This window comes from Parasteatoda tepidariorum, chromosome 6 (genome assembly GCF_982258835.1).
Source record: "Parasteatoda tepidariorum strain Cologne lab strain chromosome 6, Ptep-v5.0, whole genome shotgun sequence".
NCBI lineage: Eukaryota > Metazoa > Arthropoda > Arachnida > Araneae > Theridiidae > Parasteatoda > Parasteatoda tepidariorum.
Genome location: NC_141760.1, coordinates 21651619 through 21673451, shown reverse-complemented (window position 1 = coordinate 21673451; position 21833 = coordinate 21651619). Strand labels below are relative to the sequence as shown.

Sequence of the window (21833 nt, the reverse complement as noted above, 5' to 3'; positions counted from 1 at the left end):
AGGCTAGTGTGGACGCTTAAGGCCAACTATTTATTCTTTTGTTGGTTATAAAATAAGTAAAATGAACGAAAATTATACTTATTTAAGTCTAAAGGTACTGTCTTGAGTAAATTTTCTCAATAATTTATGTAACATTTAATCTTAAAAAGTAATATCTATGGGGGGGGGATTATTTTCAGACATTTCACGTTGTATGCGCCAACGTTCATCTACCTATGGAGCAGAAAACGTCTTTCATCAGAAACAGCCACCTGTTGCCACTCAGTGGACGTCCAGTTGCAGTTCATTTGGCGTACAAATTCCAGTCTTTGCCGTCTATAAACTGCAGTCAGCATAGTTGCATTAACTAGACATCTGTTGCGTACAATGCAGAAACGCTAGTTGAACTGTTGTTAAGGAAACACTGTTGATAGCCCCTTGGTTTAGCTGGGAGATCATGTTCAAGGGTTGGACGTCTTTTCGCCCAAAATGTATATCAGCAGCCGTTGTCCACGTCTGTCATCTATGGCATGTGGTGTACCACATTTGCCACCACACTGATTTTGATTGTGCTATTTAGCCATGCACGGTACTCTATTTCTCTGCTGGCACGCTAACAGTTTACATGATTACGATTTACAAATTACATTCGGAAATACTTCCATCCTTAACTCGAAAAATAATGATCATGCCTTTTCGAACGCGGAATAAATTGCTTCGATTCTGCATAACGCCAATGATAGCAATGTTTTTCGATTCTTTCAAACGCTCTGCTGCAATGTGCGACCACCTGCTTTCTCTGGGTGGTTATTTCACGTTTACGTCGAAAGTAACTGGTCATATAAATGTGACTGGACAGTGTATAAACATTCAACTTTATTTATAAGGTTTTGATTTGATTGATTTGTTCATTTACGTCGCACTAGAGCTGCACAATGGGCTATTGGTGACGGTCTGGGAAACATCCCTGAGGATGGTCCGAAGACATGCCATCACAATTTTGATCCTCTGCAGAGGGGATGGCACCCCCGCTTCGGTAGCCCGACGACCTGCACGCGAAGTCGAGCACTTTACGGTAGAACAGTTTAACGAGGACCAATACCGCACACCCTCGGTCCCTACGCAGACTAATCCAAGTGGTCACCCACCCGCACACTAACCGCAGTCAGTGATGCTTGACTTCGGTGATCTGCTGGGAACCGTGTCTTAACGATCAGTCCACTGCGGGACTTATTTATAAGGATTTCGGAAAACGTTGAGTGTACAAAATTAAAAACGGAGACCACCATTAATAACTTTTGAGCTAATGCTCGTTCTAGAAGTCATTCGTAATGATTCGAAGGAGTAACCTCAAATATGCTTATTAATTTGAGCAGACGATATTTTAAATTACGAAATCAGACACAAAAACGTATTTTTACTGAGTAAACATACCTTTTGTTAACGGATTCGAATTTCAGACCCCCAAAATACAGGGAGGAGTTGCAATCTGTGAAATAGGGTCCCAATAGTCTGGTAAGGAAAGTGGTCCAAAGTGAGGACTCTTATGTAAATTTTACTTTTTGCGCATTTCGCCATATTTCGAGAAGTTTTTTAAGCGAATTTTTGAACGCAATTATACAATTCACTTATCCAAAAATAATTTCATGCAAAAAATAACTTTTAATAAATATTTATTATTATTTTATTTAATATTTGTCGGAAAATTTTTGAATCTTAGGGTACACAATTTTTACATCATTTTAAAGAATACAGTTTTACATGGCAAAATAAAAAAATTGAGCCCGTACTAGAAACAAACAAACAGGCTAACATAAATTATCAAAAATTACAGAAATATAGGACTATATTAGACTAATCTGAACTACATAGAGTTAAAACTTATCTGTGCCACGGTCCTTCTGTGAAAACTGCTCTTTCCAAATTTTTGATTAATTCACTGCGATTGATTTGAAAATTTTTATTTAAATAGAAAATTTGTTGCATAGATTAAAATTTATGTTTATCCGAGCTTTTTAATCGCACCTTATTATACAAAAATGTTTCGAATTTTTTGAGAAAATTTAGTTTTACAACCAAATGCTTCAAGTTATAATACTAAAAACTGAACAATATAAATGAGGGTTTCGGTGCGAAAACTAAGCGATGAGTAATTTTTTAATACAATTTTGACACAGATGATATAACTGCTGTGATTAAAGCATAAATCGAACAAAAATGTAAAATCTGCACTTTTCTGTGTGAGGTTGTGAAAACTGCATAAACCTTTAATGAAAATTGGCTTTCACCGATAATTTTATAGTTTGGATTTACCTACCCTGAACTTACACAAATCTTGAACTACTTTTCCACAAAAATAATTGAGAGACGCACAATTAAAATATTTAATTGTTAGCACTTATGATAATTACAAGATTCTCAATTTCAACATTATTACGGGGTGCATTAATAAAAGTGCTTCTTGCTTTTTCGTGCTTCATGCCCTTAGTCTTTAAAACTGTAATTTAAACAAGTAGAACTGCTATTTAGATTAAACTTTAAGACTGTTTTTTTAAGTCAGTGTAGTGCTTTTTTTGTGAATAATATGCTATTTTTATAACTGTTGTGAGTTTGCAACTGTTACTTATGCAAGTTTAGCCTATCTGAAGCCAGCACTATTTACGCTTATTTTGAAAAAGGCACAAAACGCCAATATGGAGAAAAGAAACAGTTTTGCGATAATGAAAAACCATTTGTGGTCTAATTTTTTAATATTTAAAAACTTACTCCAATGCTGCATTACTTGGGCTCATAGAAATTTGCTAAAACTGAGAAAGAAGCAGTGATTTCGATAAGTTTCATTTTGGTGGAAAAATGAAGTTAAATCTGTGATTTTTAAAAAAGTTTAATAGCTTTCAAAATATAAAAGTTATTCGCCTGTTCTAAAGCCCAGATAATTCTTCACGGCAAGATTATATATATAGTTCAAAATCATCGCTATGCTTTAAGTGTAAGGCACTTAAACTATGGTTTTTCTATTTTCCTCAGCTACAAAGCTTCGAAAAACAGCATTAATAATCATCGGTGATTATTTTTATTGCATCTCTTCTTTGGAGCTGTGCACAAAATTAATAACAAAATTAATATACAATTAATTACACAAAATTAATGTATAAGACTTTCAAAGTTAATATACACTTTGTGTATAATGATTTCAAATTCTTCAAGACATATTTATTCCATTACTATTTAGTGGCGATTCCGATGAGATGTGGTCGGAACCAAATTGGTAAATAAACAGGATAACTAACGTCATGGTGTAGGTCACTGAAACCAGCATTTTTTATTGTTCCAGTAATGTCACGATTTACATGACATCCACCAAATAAGATAGGCCATAGTGGATCCATGAGATTTTGAATGAGGTAACCTCCTTCATTTTTTGGGAAAACAACATGTTCCATGAAAATATACTTTCCTCCCTATAACAGAAAGAAACTTTTACATCAAAGAATTGATGACCGGGAAATCTAATATATTATAGATAGATAAAAAGTTAGAAGTTATAAGGGTTTTCTGCGATAGCTCTCGTAGAATTCATATATATATATATATATATATATATATATATATATATATATATATATATATATATATATATATATATATATATATATATATATATATATAACGTCGTTGCCGAGTGGAAGGATTAAAACAGGTCTTAGGCCGGGAAGGAGGGTACAAAATTTATTTATTAATTATTAAGCAGAGCAGTCATGAGAAGTGTAAAAGTGAACACGAAAAGTTGTGCTCCTTGGTTATATGTTAGGGAAAATCCTGCAAAGTAAAATCCGTAAAATGTCTTAATTTAGGGAAAGAGGGAAATCTTAGTAGTTGCTATTGGTTTATGAAATAGATAGAGCGTGTCCCACAGAGAGGAAAGGGGAAAATGTTCTGCTTTTAATTAAATGCATACTTGAGCCAAAAATAGATTTAAGAACAGGATGTGGCCTTTGAAAGTGTGAGAAAGTATCTCGATTAGAATAGTTAATTAGGATAACATAAAAAGTTTAATAGAAGCTTTTTATGTTACATATATTCTATATATATATATATATATATATATTTCAATCTCAAGACGTTTAAGATTATTTAACTTTCATACAAAACTTTTTGTTGCCATATATTAATAAAAATGACTATTTTTGACATTTTTTTAAACAAAATTTTTTAATTCTCTAACTATATAATAATATCCTTTAAATGAAAATATCGTAAAACTTATAAGGTAATTCAAATTTTCGATGGCAAGAGGTTAAGCACCAACAGCGGCTAGAAACATGAAAGGATATGTTTGTGTACTAAAATTTAAGGCCTGGATCAGTCTTGGGTCTAAATATTAGGTTTAAAAAAATTTCCAGCAAAAAATCTTTCGTTTCGATTTAAGAAAATAAAATAAAACTAAGTGGCAATCAAAAAGCCATTTTAATTACCAATTAAACATGTCATATGAATGTAAAGGCCGATATTAATTTCTTAACGTGAATATCCATTTACTTAGTTATGTAGACTATTAGTTCGTGAATAGAGCCATTAAGCTAAATTATATATTTTAGTTTATTTTTGGCTTTAAGGTGTATTGTGTTCTTTTTTTTTAATTTGAATATTCTGTAACTTAAAAGAATTTCTAAGTTTAAATTTATTTCACTTTGGTGAAGAAAAAAAACTTTCAAATAAAACTCATTGGTTCGGATGATTAATAATATCAAATAAAAACGATTTTTGATTTAAAAAAGTTGCTGAGTTATTTCATTATCCATCAAAGGAGCCAAATTAGTATTTTCTTAAGTGTTAAGCATAGGTGCAACTGAACATTTTAACAACAAATTCACTACGATATCAGGCGAAGATGTAAGTGATTAAAACTAAATCCAATATTACTTGAGTGATTTAAGTTTATGCTTACATGTCTTAATTTTTGAATACACGATTTTAATTATCGAAATACTAGAAATTCCAATTATTTAAAAATGTGAACAAGCTTGTCGCCGGAGACGGGTAGTCAAAAATATAATATATGAAATAACGGTTGACCAGTTTCAATCGCATTTTTTTTCTTTACATTCACGTTCGGCAAGTCTAGAAAGTGGGTGCCTTATTTTTAATGCGCTTGAAACATGTCAACTGTTATTTCATTTTCGTATATTTTTGAAGTGAATGAAGTTTTCAATCAGTTAACATGCTCATAATAGTTTAAAAATTTTACTGAAGTAAACATTTGAGTAATATGCTGTGTTAAAAAATAAAATATCTACAAACTTATTCTGAGAAACTCTCATTCAATTGAAGCAACCAGACACTTTTACTTTTTTTTCTTCTCCAAATATTTACTTTGCATTTCATAATTGTAACTTCTATAATTAGATATTTGTAGGATGGAAAGTATTAGTGCAGTACGGGGAAAAAAACGAACATCCAGAATTACTTATAATATAAAATTAGAATTTTCTAGAAGACCTATCCCTTAATGTGCTAATTAATTAGTGCAGACTATATTATAAGTTACGAAACCAGAGACAAAAACGTATAAAACTTTCTTTTTTTTTTTTTTTGTAACGGATTTAGATTCTAGACTCTTAAAATATGTGTATAGTAGCCTTACTCTGGTAAATATGGTCCCAATAGTTTAGGCAGGAGAAAAGTCAATATTTTGATCTTTTAATGTTAATTTTACTTTGCATACTTCGCCATGTCTCGAGAACTTTTTAAGCGAATCGAAAAGTTTTTACACACAACAATAAAATGCGTTTATCCAAACAAAAATAAAGTACTCCAGATAAAAAAAATTATTTAATATTTTTTAGGTTATTTACTAATAGCCGAAAAAATTTTTAATTCTAAGGTTTACAAGTTTTTTTTTATCATTATAAAGTTTGTAGTTTTTAAATGACAAAATACAAAATTTGAACGAAATGGGTTAAATAGTTTCTGAGTTACCATTTCTTTTTAAAAAGTAGTATATTTAAAATTTGATTTCTGAAATTAAAGTTTTCAATTTTAAAGATTTCAACTTTTTCAAAGTTTAAATGTACAAAATTAAAAATAAATACTTACAGTCTTCAGTACTCTCTTCACCTCTTTGATGACTAGCTCAACATTTTTCACGGAACATAGTGTATGAGTACTGATGACCACGTCAAAGGAAGAGTCATTGATGTCCTTCATATCTTCACCAAAATTTAAAACCGTTCTTTTGAAACTGATTTGAGGATAATACTTTTTATTTTTATTAAAAATTTCTATGAATGAAGGGTTGACGTCAAGGGCAGTAAGGTTAGAATTCTCAGGGTAAAACCTTAAATTGGAACCTGGTCCTATTCCAATCTCCAATATTTCCAAGGGAACAGCTTTGTTGCGATTCGACAGATGTTCCTTTAAAATATTGAAGAGTTGTCTTCTTTTAGATAAGACCATAAAACCAAACAATGGCATTAGAAACTTTGAGAAAAAGTAAGAAAACCATAGATGACTGGCGGTTTTACTTAGTACAAGAGAGATCACAAACGGCAAAAAAACTGAAAATGATAAAAACCATAAGAGCATTGACAAAATCAAGTAGACAGCAACCTCAATTTTTTTAAGATACACAACAGCTCTCATTTTTGATGTTTAAGAACTATAAAAAAAAGATAAATACATTTTAGAAAAACATTTCTGTTATAAAATTCACTGGACAACAAATAATTTTCTCACAAAAAACAATACTTAAAGCACAATAATACAAAATAACATTTTATTGGACTTGCTAACTCTTTTTCACTTAACATCCTTATACAAGATGCCACTGTCGATTTTCTTAACTTAAGAATGGTTTCAGATTTAGTTATAAAAGTGAGCTACTTGTATAATAAAGTGGCTATGGATTACAAGACGAGATTAGCTTACAGTTCCTCGTAACCATAGTACCCGCCACGATGCGAGACGGGTGTCTGGAGGAGTTCTCCTGAAAGCCGCACTATACACCTTGGGGATATTAATGTAAAGAAATAAATTCTTGTAACGTTTATTCTTGATTGGCGTGATGTAACGTTCATACTTCCCTAACCCTTAGTGAATTTAAGAAGAAGAAAAAGTATTTTTTACAAAATGTTTTTTGTTTGTTTCTTTCTTCAGATCGTTTTTTAATGCTCGTCAAAAATTAATATTATCATTTAAATTAGATAATGGTTTCAAATGTTCTAATAAAGGAATGATAAAATGTACCTATTAAGAATCGCTGTTATAGATATTGTAATACAACTCCTATTGCAGTTACAAAAATTTTTTTGTCAGAACAAATTTTTTTGAAAAACCAACTTTTAAACACTTTTTTAAAATTCGATTTCTCACGAGCTATTCGACCGATTTCGTTCAAATTTTACTTTTTGCCTCAAACAATAAATCGTTAGAAAAGACTATAGAAAATGAACATCGCAAGACAAAATTGAGTTTGTATAAATTAGATGTTATAAATTAATTAAATATTATAAATTAAATTGATTAAATATTATAAATTAATTAAATACTACAAATTAGTCAAATATTATAAATTGATTACATTTTAATTAATTTAATATTGATTAAATAGTTATATATTATTTTAAAATTAATTAAAGGATTAATTTGAAGATTGCGAAAATGATCTTTTTACACTTTATACTTTTTAATACGTTTATTTCATACGCTAATCTGAGCGTTAAAATTTTTCAAATATCAATATTAACTCTTATCGTACTGCGGTATGATAATCACATAAAAATAATACTTTTTAAACAAATAATTTCTTTTAAAAAAAGCTTTGTATTGTGATGAAGCATTTCATCATTTTAACAAATATTTTTAATTAGATCCTCAGAGAAAGAGAGTAATTAATACTCAGCTAGAGTATGGCTAATGCCAATGGATGCATAGTATATGAAATATACTATAGTAGAAGATATATAATTAAAAAATAAATCAAATTTTAAAAATTTCCTTCGGCTAGCCGAAATTAATTTATATGCAAGGATTATTTAAAGTAAGCTTACTTTAAATAATCCTTGCATATAAATTAATTTCTTTTAAAATATCTAGTTACAATTGAACACGTATTTAATAACATTAAATTTGGGGTCAACGGTCCAAATCGAATTGATTCTTAAATTGGTATAATTTTTAAAGAGAACAACACATAACCATTTTGTATGTCAGTTTTGCATAGCGATTCCATTTTTTTTTCCAGTGCTTTTTTTTTTCTTTTTTCATTTCTTTTTCACAATGTTCGTTTTCTAAAAATTATGTTCCACAAAGTATTTCTAACAGATAGATCTGATAGAGCTAAATATTGAATGGATTGAGATTGATTGGATATAGCTGAAATATTGAATGAATTGAGATAGATCGGATATAGCTAAATATTGAATGAATTGAGATTGATCGGATATAGTTAAATATTGAATGAATTGAGATAGATCTGATATAGCTAAATATTGAATGGATTGAGATAGATCTGATATAGCTAAATATTGAATGAATTGAGATTGATCGGATATAGCTAAATATTGAATGAATTGAGATTGATCGGATATAGCTAAATATTGAATGAATTCAGATAGATCGGATATAGCTAAATATTGAATGAATTCAGATAGATCGGATATAGCTGAAATATTGCTGTTTAAATAAAAATCTTATTTGTACTTTTTTTTTTTTTTCAGAAATGGGGTGGGGGGATTTTCAAATTTACAAGGGGAAGGTCCCCATTTATTTGGGGGGATGAGCACACCCTGGAGATCAGAATTTCTCGAAAGATGTTTTATATATTTGACAATATATGTTTTATATTGATGACTTTTTCTGTTTTTAGACATTCGAAAAAATTCCTTGTTTTTGCGTAATCTACGTAACAATAATATTTGAACTTCATCCAAATCGGTTTTCGTCAGCTTAAACTAAAGTGAAAGTAAATTTTTAAAAATCTAAAGAACAGAGTACTATCTGTACTATTGCTACAGATTAAATTACATATCAAAACTTACTAATCGTAAGATTTTATGTAATCAAAATTTTTCAGAAAAATAATATGTTCTAAAACTTAGTGCTATTTCTCCTAAATTAATAAAGCAAGCAAATATATTTTAATAATATTTTTTTTTTTCAAAAATATTATATTGAAAAAGGTTATTATTTGTCAAATTATACACTGTAACCAAAATTTCATAGAATACAAAAACGTAAGGAAAAAAACGAACGAAAAAGAATTAGAACAGACTTTTAACAAAAACGATTCACTGTAAACTAAAAGGATTTTAAATAACTTACCCTGCATCGGCTCCTTATAGAATATTCATGAACAAATAGAATTTGCATAAATATTCACTTGTTACGTTTACTTAACTGATAAGCTTCCTGAAATAATAGAGGGGTTTTAAAAGAATTATCTTTAAAAAAGTACATTGATCAGATTGCAGAATGACGCAGTCTTTGAGAGTCAGAGAATTCATTTAAATTGATAAAACTTGCAATGAGAATATGTATTTTAAAAGTGGAGTGATAGAAGTTCGTTGCGAAATTTTTGTACTTGCGTATTTTGTTACGTGTGGAAATTTTTATTTCTTTAATTTCTCATTTTTAGTCCTCTGAATATGGCTTTTAAAATATTATACAAATTCTTTATTTTTCGTGTTTTCTGCATTCCAGTTTTGTGTCTTCTGGTTTGTTTAGGCCAAAAAATAGTCAAAGTTTCAATTGGCAATACAACTTGCTGAAAGTGGTCAGAACGCATTTTATAGTTGAAATTGTCATCCTATACATAAGACCAGCTAAAATTTGAGCACTTTCAATAATGGAAAACTGGTCGAAGTTTTGACTGCATGATTTTTCTTTTCTTTTTTGAAGAGTAATAATTATTTATTTTTATGTTTGAATTTAAATTTGATTTTCCGTTAAGTAAAAACATGCGTTAAATATAAATTCTTCAAATAAAAAGGAAATAATTCTTTATTTATTTAAAAAAAAATTTTGAAGACTTTTCTGAAGAGAAAGCACAACTGTGCTTGCAAAGTTATAATAAATGCCAGTGTTTCTCAATACTTTAAGTCTCGCAACTAGCATTATTCTTGAATGAATCTATACAACTTCCGTCTAAGTAAATATGTAAAGATTATATTTGCGTTCCGATAGTTCTACTTCAGTAATGAAGAACCGAACTTTATGGAGGTATTTAAATTTTCACCTCATTATACATATATAACAAGAAAATTGACTAGAACCTAAAATAGCTATGCCCCCCCCCTCCAATGGTGAGATGAAATATCGTTCTGTCCATTTTACCGATTTTCTGACAATTCTATGTCCATCATGTCAAATGTAGTTTTCCGATTGTTAACTTCTAACTGCGTCTACCTTATCATCTAGCTGCGAAAAATGCATATCCTTGCTGACATTAGGGCGGAATTCAGCTAAATTTTAGCACTTTTGATGGCTCAATTAAGCCAATCAGAAGATTGTATTTTTATAAATATATCGCATTTTGCGACATGTAAAAATGCAGGCTTTTGGTTGACCAAATTTGTCCATCGAAATTGCGAAAATTTAGCTTAATTCCGCACTTGAAAGTCATGAATTTACGAAACATAGATTTTTTGTGTTCATACTATAGAATAATGAAGAAGCTAACATAAAACTTGACTGATTTTACACTGTACTGATATTTTGTTTAAGAAAACCTAAAATAAACTTTCTATTTGATTTGGGCCCCCCTCTGATGTGGGGTTTAGAGCAACTACCCCGTATGCCCCTGCCTTAATCAGGCTCTGTTCATAGGAAAATCTAGTATTGGTAGCGAAACTAGGACAAAATTCGATTATTTAAGAAATTTTTGACCACCATTATATGTTATTTTGTGAGATAAAAAATTTTCTTTGAGAATAGTGCCCAACCAGACCTCTAGACGTTAAAATGGTAAAGGAAATTACTGCTGAGTTAGTTCTTTTAAACTCATTATTGGTAAATTGAAAAACGACAAATGTGTCTTTTAAAATGTGTAATAAGGACATTCATTCATAACATAATATCTGCGATAGATAAAGTAGCAAATAAAAAGTCTAAAATTGCAATTAAAATAAAAAATTAAGAAGTTACTTTTCCATATAAGAAATTTCTTTTGCTTATTCAAAAGTTTAATATTTTGTCTTGAAACTACAAATAAAAATGTGACATTTGTTGTCCTCTTGCCAAAATTTACAGAGAATGTTAGATTGATAAATAAAAGAAATATTCCATTTGTCTATTTTAGCCCTGTGTTCTCACTAGCCCCTGTCTCCCCCATATATTTCAAAATGACATGTTTTTTTTTTTTTTTTTTTTTAATTTACATGCGAGATACCATGCGAACCAGTTCACTTATGGACAAACGATTTTTTAAAACCCATAATTATTCTCTCTGCCAAAGTATTTACACTGAAGTCTATGGGTTTACTTAAGCATAATTATAAATGTTAAACATTTTTACAGCTAAAAAGTGAGTTTTTTTTTTCTACCAAATGTTCATTTTAGTATAGTTTGAATACTTTTAATTATCGCGATATCTTATTTTATTTGATTGGTTAACGTCACACTGAAGCCACAATGGGTTGTTGACAACGGTTAGGATATCAGCTTAGTAATGATCTGAAGACAATCCTTGCCTATCCTGAGGGCCATCATTGATCTATTGCAATTTAGATACAGAAAAAGTAGAAGTTGATACATTAATCGATATAGGTTTAACGTTCCTGAACTATCTACCAATTTATTTGAAAAAAAAATTTAAATTCAGTTATTAGTTTTAAAATTATTCTAGTATTTATGGCGTAACTACCACTATAAATATTAAATACCAATTCACTAGTATATAAAACATGTTAACTTGATTCTATCACGAGGTACCTTTTGATAGATGAAGGTTGACATAGTGACAAAACCACAAAAATATTTAAAATTATTTCATTAATAAAACGGCATATGCATGTAAAATTGCATATAGCAACATCTAAACTTATAACAGTGCTTTCAGAAAATTTGGCGAACAAAAAGGGCATTTCTTTACTAGTATGATACGTATATATTGAATGCATTCAAGTAAGCAAAGTTTCATAATAGATAAAAATCATCTAACTGATACTATCCCTATGGATTTCAAATTTTGTAAGTCGTAAATAACAATATACTACCACCCAAATATTATGAAATTAGTATGATTTTTATTGTAGAATATTCTTGAATTAGTAATCATATTATAACCCACATATTAGTAAAATATATAAATATGTACAATACATAGTACACTGACCCATTAACTTATATATATAACAAAAAAAGAGAAAAAATCTTTTTTTTTAATTATATTAAAACCTTTAAAAATCCAAAACCATAACTGAGCTTTGTGACTTTATATATATATATATATGCGAACCCACAAGTATTTCATCAAACATGTAAAATTATTGACATGTCAAAAAGTAGTTAATTGAATGCACGTTTTGAGATTCACTACAATTAATAAAACATATTTATAATTAATAAATATTATGATTTTAAAAAACAAGCGAAATAATATGGAATATAACGTGAGTTTAAATAATCAACGGCAATAACTGCTTTAAAAAACAAGCGAAAATCAGAAGCAACAACTGCCAAAAAATCGAACTTATCACCACGTCAAATAATGAAGTCGAATGCACAATTTAAATTTCCGTAATCGTAATAATATCGTACGGAATATAACGGAATTTTAAAAAATTAACGGCAATAACTGCAGAAAAACTCACGAATTTTGCACTGTGTAATAAAATAGGGTTATTAAAAACTGTGAGAAAATATTACCAGAGACTGCCTCCCTAGTTCAAAAAATATGATCTAAACACCGCATGGATTTACGACGCAGTTCAGCGTATTGAAAAGTGATACTCAAATGCCAAAATTTTATATCATATAATTTAAAAATATCTATTTGATTTAATTGAAGGCAAAAAAAGACGACAAATATACAGCCAAATCAAGGATAACAAATCGGAATTTGTACTTTAAAAAAAAAAGGGAAAGAACACCATTTTATGAGAACACCAAACAATCTCTTAAGTGCTTGTGAGCCAATTTTTGGAATTACTTCTCGCATTATGAATTTATTAAGGAATTTTTCTTTGAGTATCGTGGTGTCGAAGAAGAACTTATAGAAAAAAAATGGGAAGAGGATGCTGGTAATAAAGGAAAAACTTTATCGTTAACAATATTTTGCAAAAGTTATGAAACGTAAATTTCAGACTGGCGGAACTCCGAGAAAATTCTGTCAGAAAATAAATTTTTGATTAAATCCGCAAATCAACAGTCAAAAAATTAGCAAAATTCTGCTAATAAGCGGGAAAATCACATGCCTGTATATTTATAAAATATACCATACATATATACATAAATGATTTCTTTTTCAAAAAACGTCACTATTTAGCCAAATCACTATTGGATACATCCCTATTTTGGACATTAGGCAACCGGCCAAAGATTTTGCTGCACTGCTACATTTTAACCTAATACATGAATTAATTGCCTAACAAAACAAAGTCTTGATCACATTTTTTTTGACAGTCATAATAAAAAAAATTACTTACATCGTTTTCTACAATATAAAATACAAATAAAAATATATAAACTAGCAACAGAATTGATAAATAGTATAAAATAGAACATAATTGCTAAACCATTTAAACTTCCAATTTCAACAAAAACAAAAAAAATATAACAGTAAATTTGCTTCACATGCAAAATATTTCTTAACATTTGGCATGATATTAACTCATTCTTCACAATTTAAGTTTAAGCGAAACTTACTTGAAATATGAAGCTTTTGGTTTCATAAAAAAGATCAGCCCCTTTAAGAAGAAACACAAACAGTATCTCAAAAACATACTGAATTAGGTAATTAAATTTTTGAGATTTTTGAAAAAACTAAAATTTATAGTTTTCTTAATCGGAAAAAAATTTTTTATAACCAAATAATAAAAAATAATTAACCTCAGCTAGTTACTCTTTTAAAATTTTGCCCTATTTATTGAAAATGTTACTATTTTGGTAACATTTAGAATATTATGGGGCAAAGAAATTTGATGGAACAAGACCTTCTATTAAACAAAAAATGACGTAACAGACACCTAATTCAAATAATTACATTTTGTAAATAAGTATTATATAAATGCATTAGCAATCGATATACACATAATCCAAAAAATTTTCAGAATAAATAAATATATATTCTGAAAAATATTATATTGTCAAAAAATACATGTACGATCATGAACAATATGAGTAAAAAAATTTTATTAAAAAATAATAATCTAATAATAAAAAATAATTAAGCTCAGATAATTAATTTTACTGAAAATGTTAACATTTTGGTACCATTTAGAGTACCATGTGACAAGGAAATTTTATGGAATAAGACGTTCTATTAAACAAAAAATAATGTAGCAGACACCTAATTCAAACAATCATACTTTATCAATAAGTACATAAATGCATTAGCAATAAAACGATACACATAATCTTAAAAAATATTAAAAATAAGTAAATATATATTCAGAAAAATATTTATATTGTCAAAAAATACATGTATCAGAGATCATGAACAATATGCGAAAGAAAAATTTATAAACATAGTACTCACAATAAAACAAATAGCTGCTGATGCTAGAATGCATGCCATGAGTTAGAAAGAAAGAAAAAAAGAAGAATTATTAGAGAAAATATTGCACGTAAGAAAAATTTCAGCTAATTTAAGCCGATTCAGAATTCAATAAATGAAAATAGAGAAAAAATGTACTATAATAAATAAAAAAAAGTGTACTATATAAATTTTTCCCTTGGTGGTGTGAGAAAAGATTTAATTAACTACCACGATATTTCAATAAAATACAGTGAAAGACAATGCGTAAATTAAGAATGTTTTGTTTCATTTAGTAGCAACTCCGATAATGTGTGGGCGAATAAACAATAATAGGGAAGGTGAGTAGCTAACATCACACTGAACATCACTAAATCCAGCATTTTTAATTGCATCTGCTGTGTTGCGATTTGGATAACACCCGTCACAATAAACAGCCCATAAGGGAGCAGCAAATCTTTGTGCAAGATGACCACCTTCATTTTCAGGGTAAGCAACATGTTCCAAGAAAAGAAACTTTCCTCCCTGTTAAAGACAAATTTTTGTAAATATTCTGCATTAATCATAATTTATATACAAAAAAAGAGTTTATTAAATGTAGATAAATCATTTTTTAGTAAAAAGTACTAATATAGTTATTAAAATTTCTATGAATTTTTCCAAAGTAAGGAACAGAAATATTCTAAAAACACATTTACTATATCTCCAAAAAATAAACTTAGTATAATTAATATTTTAGCTTCATGTTTTCACTCACAAATCATAAGCACAGGTATTAATGTTCCTAGTCATAACAGTATGTATGTAATTACGTAGAATTACGCAATTTAGTAGATGCTTTGGGTTTTGAGTTACAAAATTAAAATCTTGGTTTCACAATTATATTTTTATTTTAATAAGTTTTTTATTCATATATATTGTATAAAATAAAGAATTTACCCCCAAAACCATTGGGATTGAGTCCTAGAATGTTAAGATCCGATCATTAGATCAAAAGTTTTTCAGGGTGGTCCCATTTTTTGCACACTGTACATCCTATTTTTCATTTGTTATTTTTAACAAAATACTTAAGACTTTATAAAAAACTGAAGCTAATTTTAATTAATTTCGGACATAATAGTATTGTTTAAATAGATTAACGCAGTACAGAATATGCATTGTCAGTACATAATAAACTGTTTTCATGATGCATTGGATAAGATGAAATTCGGTTAACATGAAATAATTATTATTCTCCCGCCAATTTCGTATAAAGGAGGTACGACTACGTATTACATTAATCTCAATTTTAGTATTTTCTAGACTAAATTACTCTCCTTATTCCCGCTATTCAAAAACTTGTAGTTTTTCAGATAATTAAAACCATAAATATTGTACAAGCTAAATTATAAACGAAAATAAAAAATATCTTATAATATTAGCAAAATAAATGATAATAAATTTGATTTGAATACATCACAGAAGAGTGAACTTACAGGTTTAAGGACCCTTTTGACTTCTTTCATGACAGACTCTATATTCTTGACTGAACAAAGAACATGAGTACTGATTACCACATCATAAGCAGAATCCTCAACTTCATTCATGTCTTCAGCCCAATTTAAAACTGTTCTCACTAACTTCACTTGAGGATACTTCTTTCTATTATTGTGGAAAATTTGAAAAAAACTTGGATTCATATCAAGGGCCGTGAGATTCGAGTTTTCGGGATAAAACTGGAGATTCGCTCCCGGTCCAATTCCAATCTCTAATATGTCTAATGGAATGGATTTATCTCGATTTGGAAGATGTTCCTCTAACAATTCAAAAAGCTTTTTTCGTTTGGCCATGAATTTGTGACTACACAATGGGCCCATCACTTTACCAAAGAAAAAAGAAAACCAGCCATTTCTAAATGTTTTGCTCAACAACAGTAGCAAAACGAAGGGAGATAATACAGTTAAAGATGAAATCCACCACAGAGTTGTTACAGCCAAGTAAGCAACAACCTCCATTGTTTTATGTGAATTCTATAAGTAAAAACACAATTATTAGGCAAAGTATAAGCTGTTTGCACTTTTCATTAATTAATGGAAATAATTCATATTCGGGAAAAGGATATACAATCAGAAATATAGTTTTACTGACTGTTAAGAATATAAAACTTAACACTAGTTAAAACTAATATAAAATTTCAGATTCACCTGATTTAATAATTAAATAACCCTACTTCATGAGTGGAAATATCAGAAAAGAATTAAAAATTTCAAACAAATAAATTTATATTTTCTTAGAATGAATTATACACATTATCACGGTATCAGAAAAGCTCTAGCAATTAAGCTTGAGCTGCAGATCAGTCCATCTGCAGATATTTTTTTAGCTTGGACTTACAAAATACAGACTTAACAAAATATTTAAATACTATTCCTCTTCTAGTTTTGAATCTGAGATATTTTGATTTGATATTTTGATTTCATTTTACGTTTAGAATAATCTGATTTGATATTTAAATACTTAACTATTGTTTCAACTACATTTCTTTTTACTTTTAAGTATTACTGTATAAGCTTCAAATTAAATTTTAAAAAAATAAGATTTTGTGTTAATTCTTTTAAAATTCTATATTTATGAGTGCAAATTTCCCTTTATGTAAAGTTCACTATATATTGGAGAACCAAGTTTTTCCAATAATAGTCCGAAATTTTTTTTTATCTTTAATGATATATCTTAGAAACATTTATAACATTAATTATGAACTTGATACCGTTTATTTCCTTTAGTTATTTAGATGATTTATTCCATATTTCCTTTTAAACATTACAACTATGTAAGTTTCAAATTATATTTAAACATCATTTTTGTACTTAATTTTTATCTACTATTTGCAAACTTAAATTTTGCGATAAATTCAGTTAATCTAATTTTTACAACATCAATCTCCACCTGATTGTGTTTGGGTCAAAGACAAATTTGTGGCAAAAACTGAAAGATAATAAAAATCATGCAAAAAAATATTAAAAGTTAAGTATAATTTATATAAATTTTTAAACAAAAACTGATTTTTGAAAAAATTTTACAATAAGCAAAGCATTTCAACTCTTCCATATATAATTAAATTCTCACGTACATAAAAATTTTATACAACATTACAAAATAAACATCATAAAATAAATGTTACAAAATACAAATTTTCCTAACATTCTGCTTATGGCTGGAGTAACAAGTGGGACAAAATGCAGAGTTGGTTTAAAAAAAAAAAAAGCAGATTTTCTTTTTTAAAAAAAACTTTATTTAAAACAAAAGGCTTAAATAATATTTTAAATCCTAAAGTAAAAGTAACCAAACCATTACAAAGTATTCAACAAACATCTTTTTAAACTATTGATGAATATTTTGAATAAAGAATTCCAAAAAAAAAATTCACTTTTCCATTAATATGCAAAGATGACAATAACCTATTTATTACTTTATAACTCCATTTAACATGCAAATAAGCACTTAATACCTAAATGTTGTTTTAGCAAGGTTCCCACTCAATATCAGAAAAAAAATTCCCTGACTTTTCCAGGTATATTAGATAAATTTCAATGAAAATCAATACCATATTTTATTTATACTACGAAATTTTTCATCAGAAAATTTTGATTCTTTTATTTGTAATGCCAACCATTTTCCATGTAAAATAAACATCATTATATGAGGAAGGAAGCATTTCAGTTCGTCTAAAATGTGAAATTTTTACAATAAATAATTGTAATAGATGTTAGAATTATTTAACTCAAATCTCAAAAACTGAGTACTGTTACTGAAAATTTTAAGACTCGTTTTTTTCCAGGTATAATAAAGGAAGTTTCCAGGTTCTTGCAAAAAAATTGCAACTTTCCCTGACCATTCCCTGATCTTCGGAGTTGAAATAAAATTCCCTGACAATTCCAGGTTTTCCCTGTTCTCCCTGACCCGTTGGAACATTATTTTAGTAGTACATGTATAAAAAAAAGTTTCCCCCTTCATAGTCAGTGTGCATAAAAATTTAATGTTTCAGCATTATTTATATTAGTTTCATTATTTAACAGTACAATTTGTAACATTAATATTAATTGTTATAAGGTAATTTCTTGGTTTTTTTTTAGAATTTATTGTTACAGATTTTAATACAAAGGAGCATGAGATACTCAAAACAATGTATTTTTTCAATTAAAAATATTTAAAATTAATAAAATGATGAAAAGGAATATAATTGATTAATGGGCTACATAAATATAAACACATATATTAGTAAAGGTAGTTTAGTCTTAACAGTTAAAAAAAACCTAAGGATAAATTACTTTTTATCATTCATTTTAAAATAATGGATCTTTAAATATAATGCTTTTATTGATGCATTGTAGTGTTAAGAAGCAAAAAAAATACTCTAAAAGTATTTTAAATGAATTTTAAACAACACAAATTTGTTTACTGAAGTAACAGAAAATAAATTTAAAATTAAATTAAAAAAATAAAATTCAGAAAAATACCTTTTTGCAATTGTAAGCATTATGTATCCCTAACAAGTATATAAAAATAAAGCCCCTTGTACTAATGATTTCAATTTACATCAATGTCTAACTTCAGGTCAATAGCAAACTATATAAGTTGCTAAACATTGTACCTTTTTTAAAGTGCATCAATTGTCCCAATAGCAACAAAATCAATTGTCCCAATGGAAAATCAATTGTCCCAACTAGCAACAAATACATAATATTTCTTTAATAATTTTAAATCAATTGATAATTTTTAATGCATTTAAAAATTTCCAATCATTTTACATTTTTTTAAAAAATATTTTATAATATTACTGAGAAGTTTTAAATGTTATTCAAACATAAAAAAAATAATCCAAATTAAACAACAATTAAAGCACAGGATTACAGACCATCTACAAATATGTAAAATCAATCTGATATGTACAAATCAGAAATCAAATTAAATAGAGAATCAAAAAAATATTTCTAATTTAAATTAATAATTATAAATGTATAATCACTAAATATTTAAAATAATGCAAAGAAGGACAAATAATCAAGTGCAATATTGGTGAAAGCTATATTTAAATAATTATAAGTACTTTAAATAAGCTGATTTTCAAGGGGAAAAAAATTAAGATAAATTACTTGATACAAAATTATTGGTTTGTGTTTTTAAAGCAAGCCATTAAATTTATATTACTCACTCAAATTAATCTTGTTTGATCAGATGTATGTTCGTGAGATTTATGTTCATACGAGAAACTGCATATATATTTATTCCATTAAACTAACTAATGCTACAATAAAAATTACTTTTCATTAAAGTCACACAGCAAGTACCAAGATAAGTATACAATAAAATAATAAACATAGTACAAAGAAAAATGTAGATTGGTATGGAAGATGGTATTTTTTTTTTTTTCTTTTTCAAATACTTTACTAGAATAATTATTAAGAAAAATATCAATTTTTTAAACTAAACTGCTATCTAAATTAGAATGGACACTTTTCCGTTAACCAAGTGCAAGTAAAAAGTCATCAAAAAATGTAGACCTCTGCCAGCTTTTCTTAATTTTATTTATTTTTTAAACACTAAGGAATTAAGTAAAAAAACTTAAATTATATTTTAAAAAAATTATAAAGTTGATTTCGTTACTGGTCTTAACCAAAACTTTTATGATACAGAGATACAAAAAGATTTTGTTTGTCGTTTGTGCTTTCAACCACATCCATAAGCAAGTACAAAATTATTGAACAATACAAAAACGAAAAAAGAAAGAAAAAAAGAACAAGAATACCTTTAAGAAGATAAAATCCTGAAGAAAAGCAATGTAATAGAAATTTCTTCTTGCAAATTTTGACACACTTGAAACTGAAAAATAAAATAATCACATTGACAAATACATTTGAACCAGATATTTAGGTAAAAAAAATCAATTATTAATTAATCAATCAATTTATATACCAAATAATAATTAATCAATAATAATCAAATAATTATCAATAAATAAAATCAATTAATTAATAAATATTTAATCTTAATAATTAATTATCATTTACTTAATCTTAATAATTAATTATCAATTACTTAATACTTAATCATATTTTACATCTTGATCTATTTTACATCTTGAACTTAGATAAAATAAACTAAAATCTTTTATAAAGTGAACATCACTTATGTTTGTAAACACATTTATCAGCCTATTATCTTAGGAAACGAAGACACAAACTGTGTATAAAAAATAAGCTAATTACAGAGCCAAGAACAAAAGCAAGGAAAAAGGATGAAAATTTTTACATAATCTTGATATTGAATAATAATACTTGAAAATTAGGCGCAAAATAAGTGCCAGATGAAATCCAAGAGCAATTTAAAGCATACAATATTTTATCAAATTCTGGTAAGAAATACATCAATATAGTTAAGTCTTTTCATAGAAATTTTGAACTTGCATTCACCACAAAATGCCAATCTGCAAATTATTAAAAAAATTTAATCACAATAAATATTTATTTAGAAGAAGTTGTGATACACTTGATGAAAATTGATGGCAAGTTCAATTATTTACTATGAACACTATACTACATACAAATAAATTTCAGTAAATGTTTATTGTTATTCAAATATTTCTGTAGCAGTAAAATGTCATATTTTTAAACAAAACTAAATTATTTGAATTTAAAATAATTTAAATTGAAAACAGTAATTCCCCCATTGTATATATTACAGAAGAAAAAATAGAATATTGGCCTGCAATGGAATTGGTTTAAATTTGATGTAACGATTGACAGATACCAAACATTTATAGAAGTTAAAAATTAAAACATGACATAATAAAAGCATTATTCCAACTTTTCAAAAAATTTATTATCTAAAAAATAAATATGATAAATCTATAAATTGATTTAAATTTCGCAAATTTAAGTTAAACTTATTTAAAATTAACTAAATCGAAGGGATCTCTTACTCAAAAACAGAAACAGCGTGATAGCATCATGGAATTTGAGTTACGCAAGCTAAGATTCAGTTTCCTGTTTTACATTTACGAACCTTAAATTACTAAACAGTGTTTCAGTTGAACTGATTTAATCCGATCAAATAGCTTGATACTTTCTCTCAATATTTTTACTTACGAAAACTTTTCAAAGATGATTTTACGAACTTCCCTCCA

General features: G+C 27.7%; 3 protein-coding genes across 5 annotated transcripts in view; 1 reads left to right on the top strand and 2 right to left on the bottom strand.

Moving 5' to 3' along the window:
• The window catches only part of LOC107445174 (uncharacterized), an 81329-nt gene that overhangs the window by 2713 nt on the left and 56783 nt on the right, over positions 1-21833 (top strand). The gene's annotated exons all lie outside the window — the stretch shown is intronic.
• LOC122270366 (thiol S-methyltransferase TMT1A) lies at positions 1636-9423 on the bottom strand. Its single transcript, XM_087165521.1, has 3 exons — positions 9301-9423; positions 6076-6637; positions 1636-3440 (listed from the first exon to the last, which is right to left on the bottom strand). Exons 2-3 carry the CDS (start codon positions 6619-6621, stop codon positions 3204-3206), a joined length of 783 nt encoding a protein of 260 aa, XP_087021647.1. The 5' UTR covers positions 6622-6637; positions 9301-9423; the 3' UTR covers positions 1636-3203.
• Positions 14490-21814, bottom strand: LOC107445177 (thiol S-methyltransferase TMT1B). 3 transcript variants are annotated; one of them, XM_087165522.1, is made up of 4 exons: positions 21630-21768; positions 20457-20530; positions 16147-16680; positions 14490-15196 (listed from the first exon to the last, which is right to left on the bottom strand). In XM_087165522.1, exons 3-4 carry the CDS (start codon positions 16663-16665, stop codon positions 14960-14962), a joined length of 756 nt encoding a protein of 251 aa, XP_087021648.1. In that variant the 5' UTR covers positions 16666-16680; positions 20457-20530; positions 21630-21768; the 3' UTR covers positions 14490-14959. The 3 variants fall into 3 exon arrangements, with proteins under 3 accessions (XP_087021648.1, XP_042903356.1, XP_087021649.1); XM_043047422.3 differs by lacking the exon at positions 21630-21768 and adding an exon at positions 21796-21814 and having other exon boundaries at positions 14875-15196; XM_087165523.1 differs by lacking the exon at positions 21630-21768 and adding an exon at positions 21252-21270 and having other exon boundaries at positions 14875-15196.

What these genes read in the sequence shown, in the direction of transcription:
- LOC122270366 (XM_087165521.1), bottom strand. Translation starts at nt 6,621, where the DNA reads ATGAGAGCTGTTGTGTATCTTAAAAAAATTGAGGTTGCTGTCTACTTG. An exon ending in TGAAGAGAGTACTGAAGACT is followed by an intron (nt 3,441 to 6,075) that starts GTAAGTATTTAT and finishes TTTCTGTTATAG; the next exon opens with GGAGGAAAGTATATTTTCAT.
- LOC107445177 (XM_043047422.3), bottom strand. Translation starts at nt 16,665, where the DNA reads ATGGAGGTTGTTGCTTACTTGGCTGTAACAACTCTGTGGTGGATTTCA. An exon ending in TCAAAAGGGTCCTTAAACCT is followed by an intron (nt 15,197 to 16,146) that starts GTAAGTTCACTC and finishes TGTCTTTAACAG; the next exon opens with GGAGGAAAGTTTCTTTTCTT.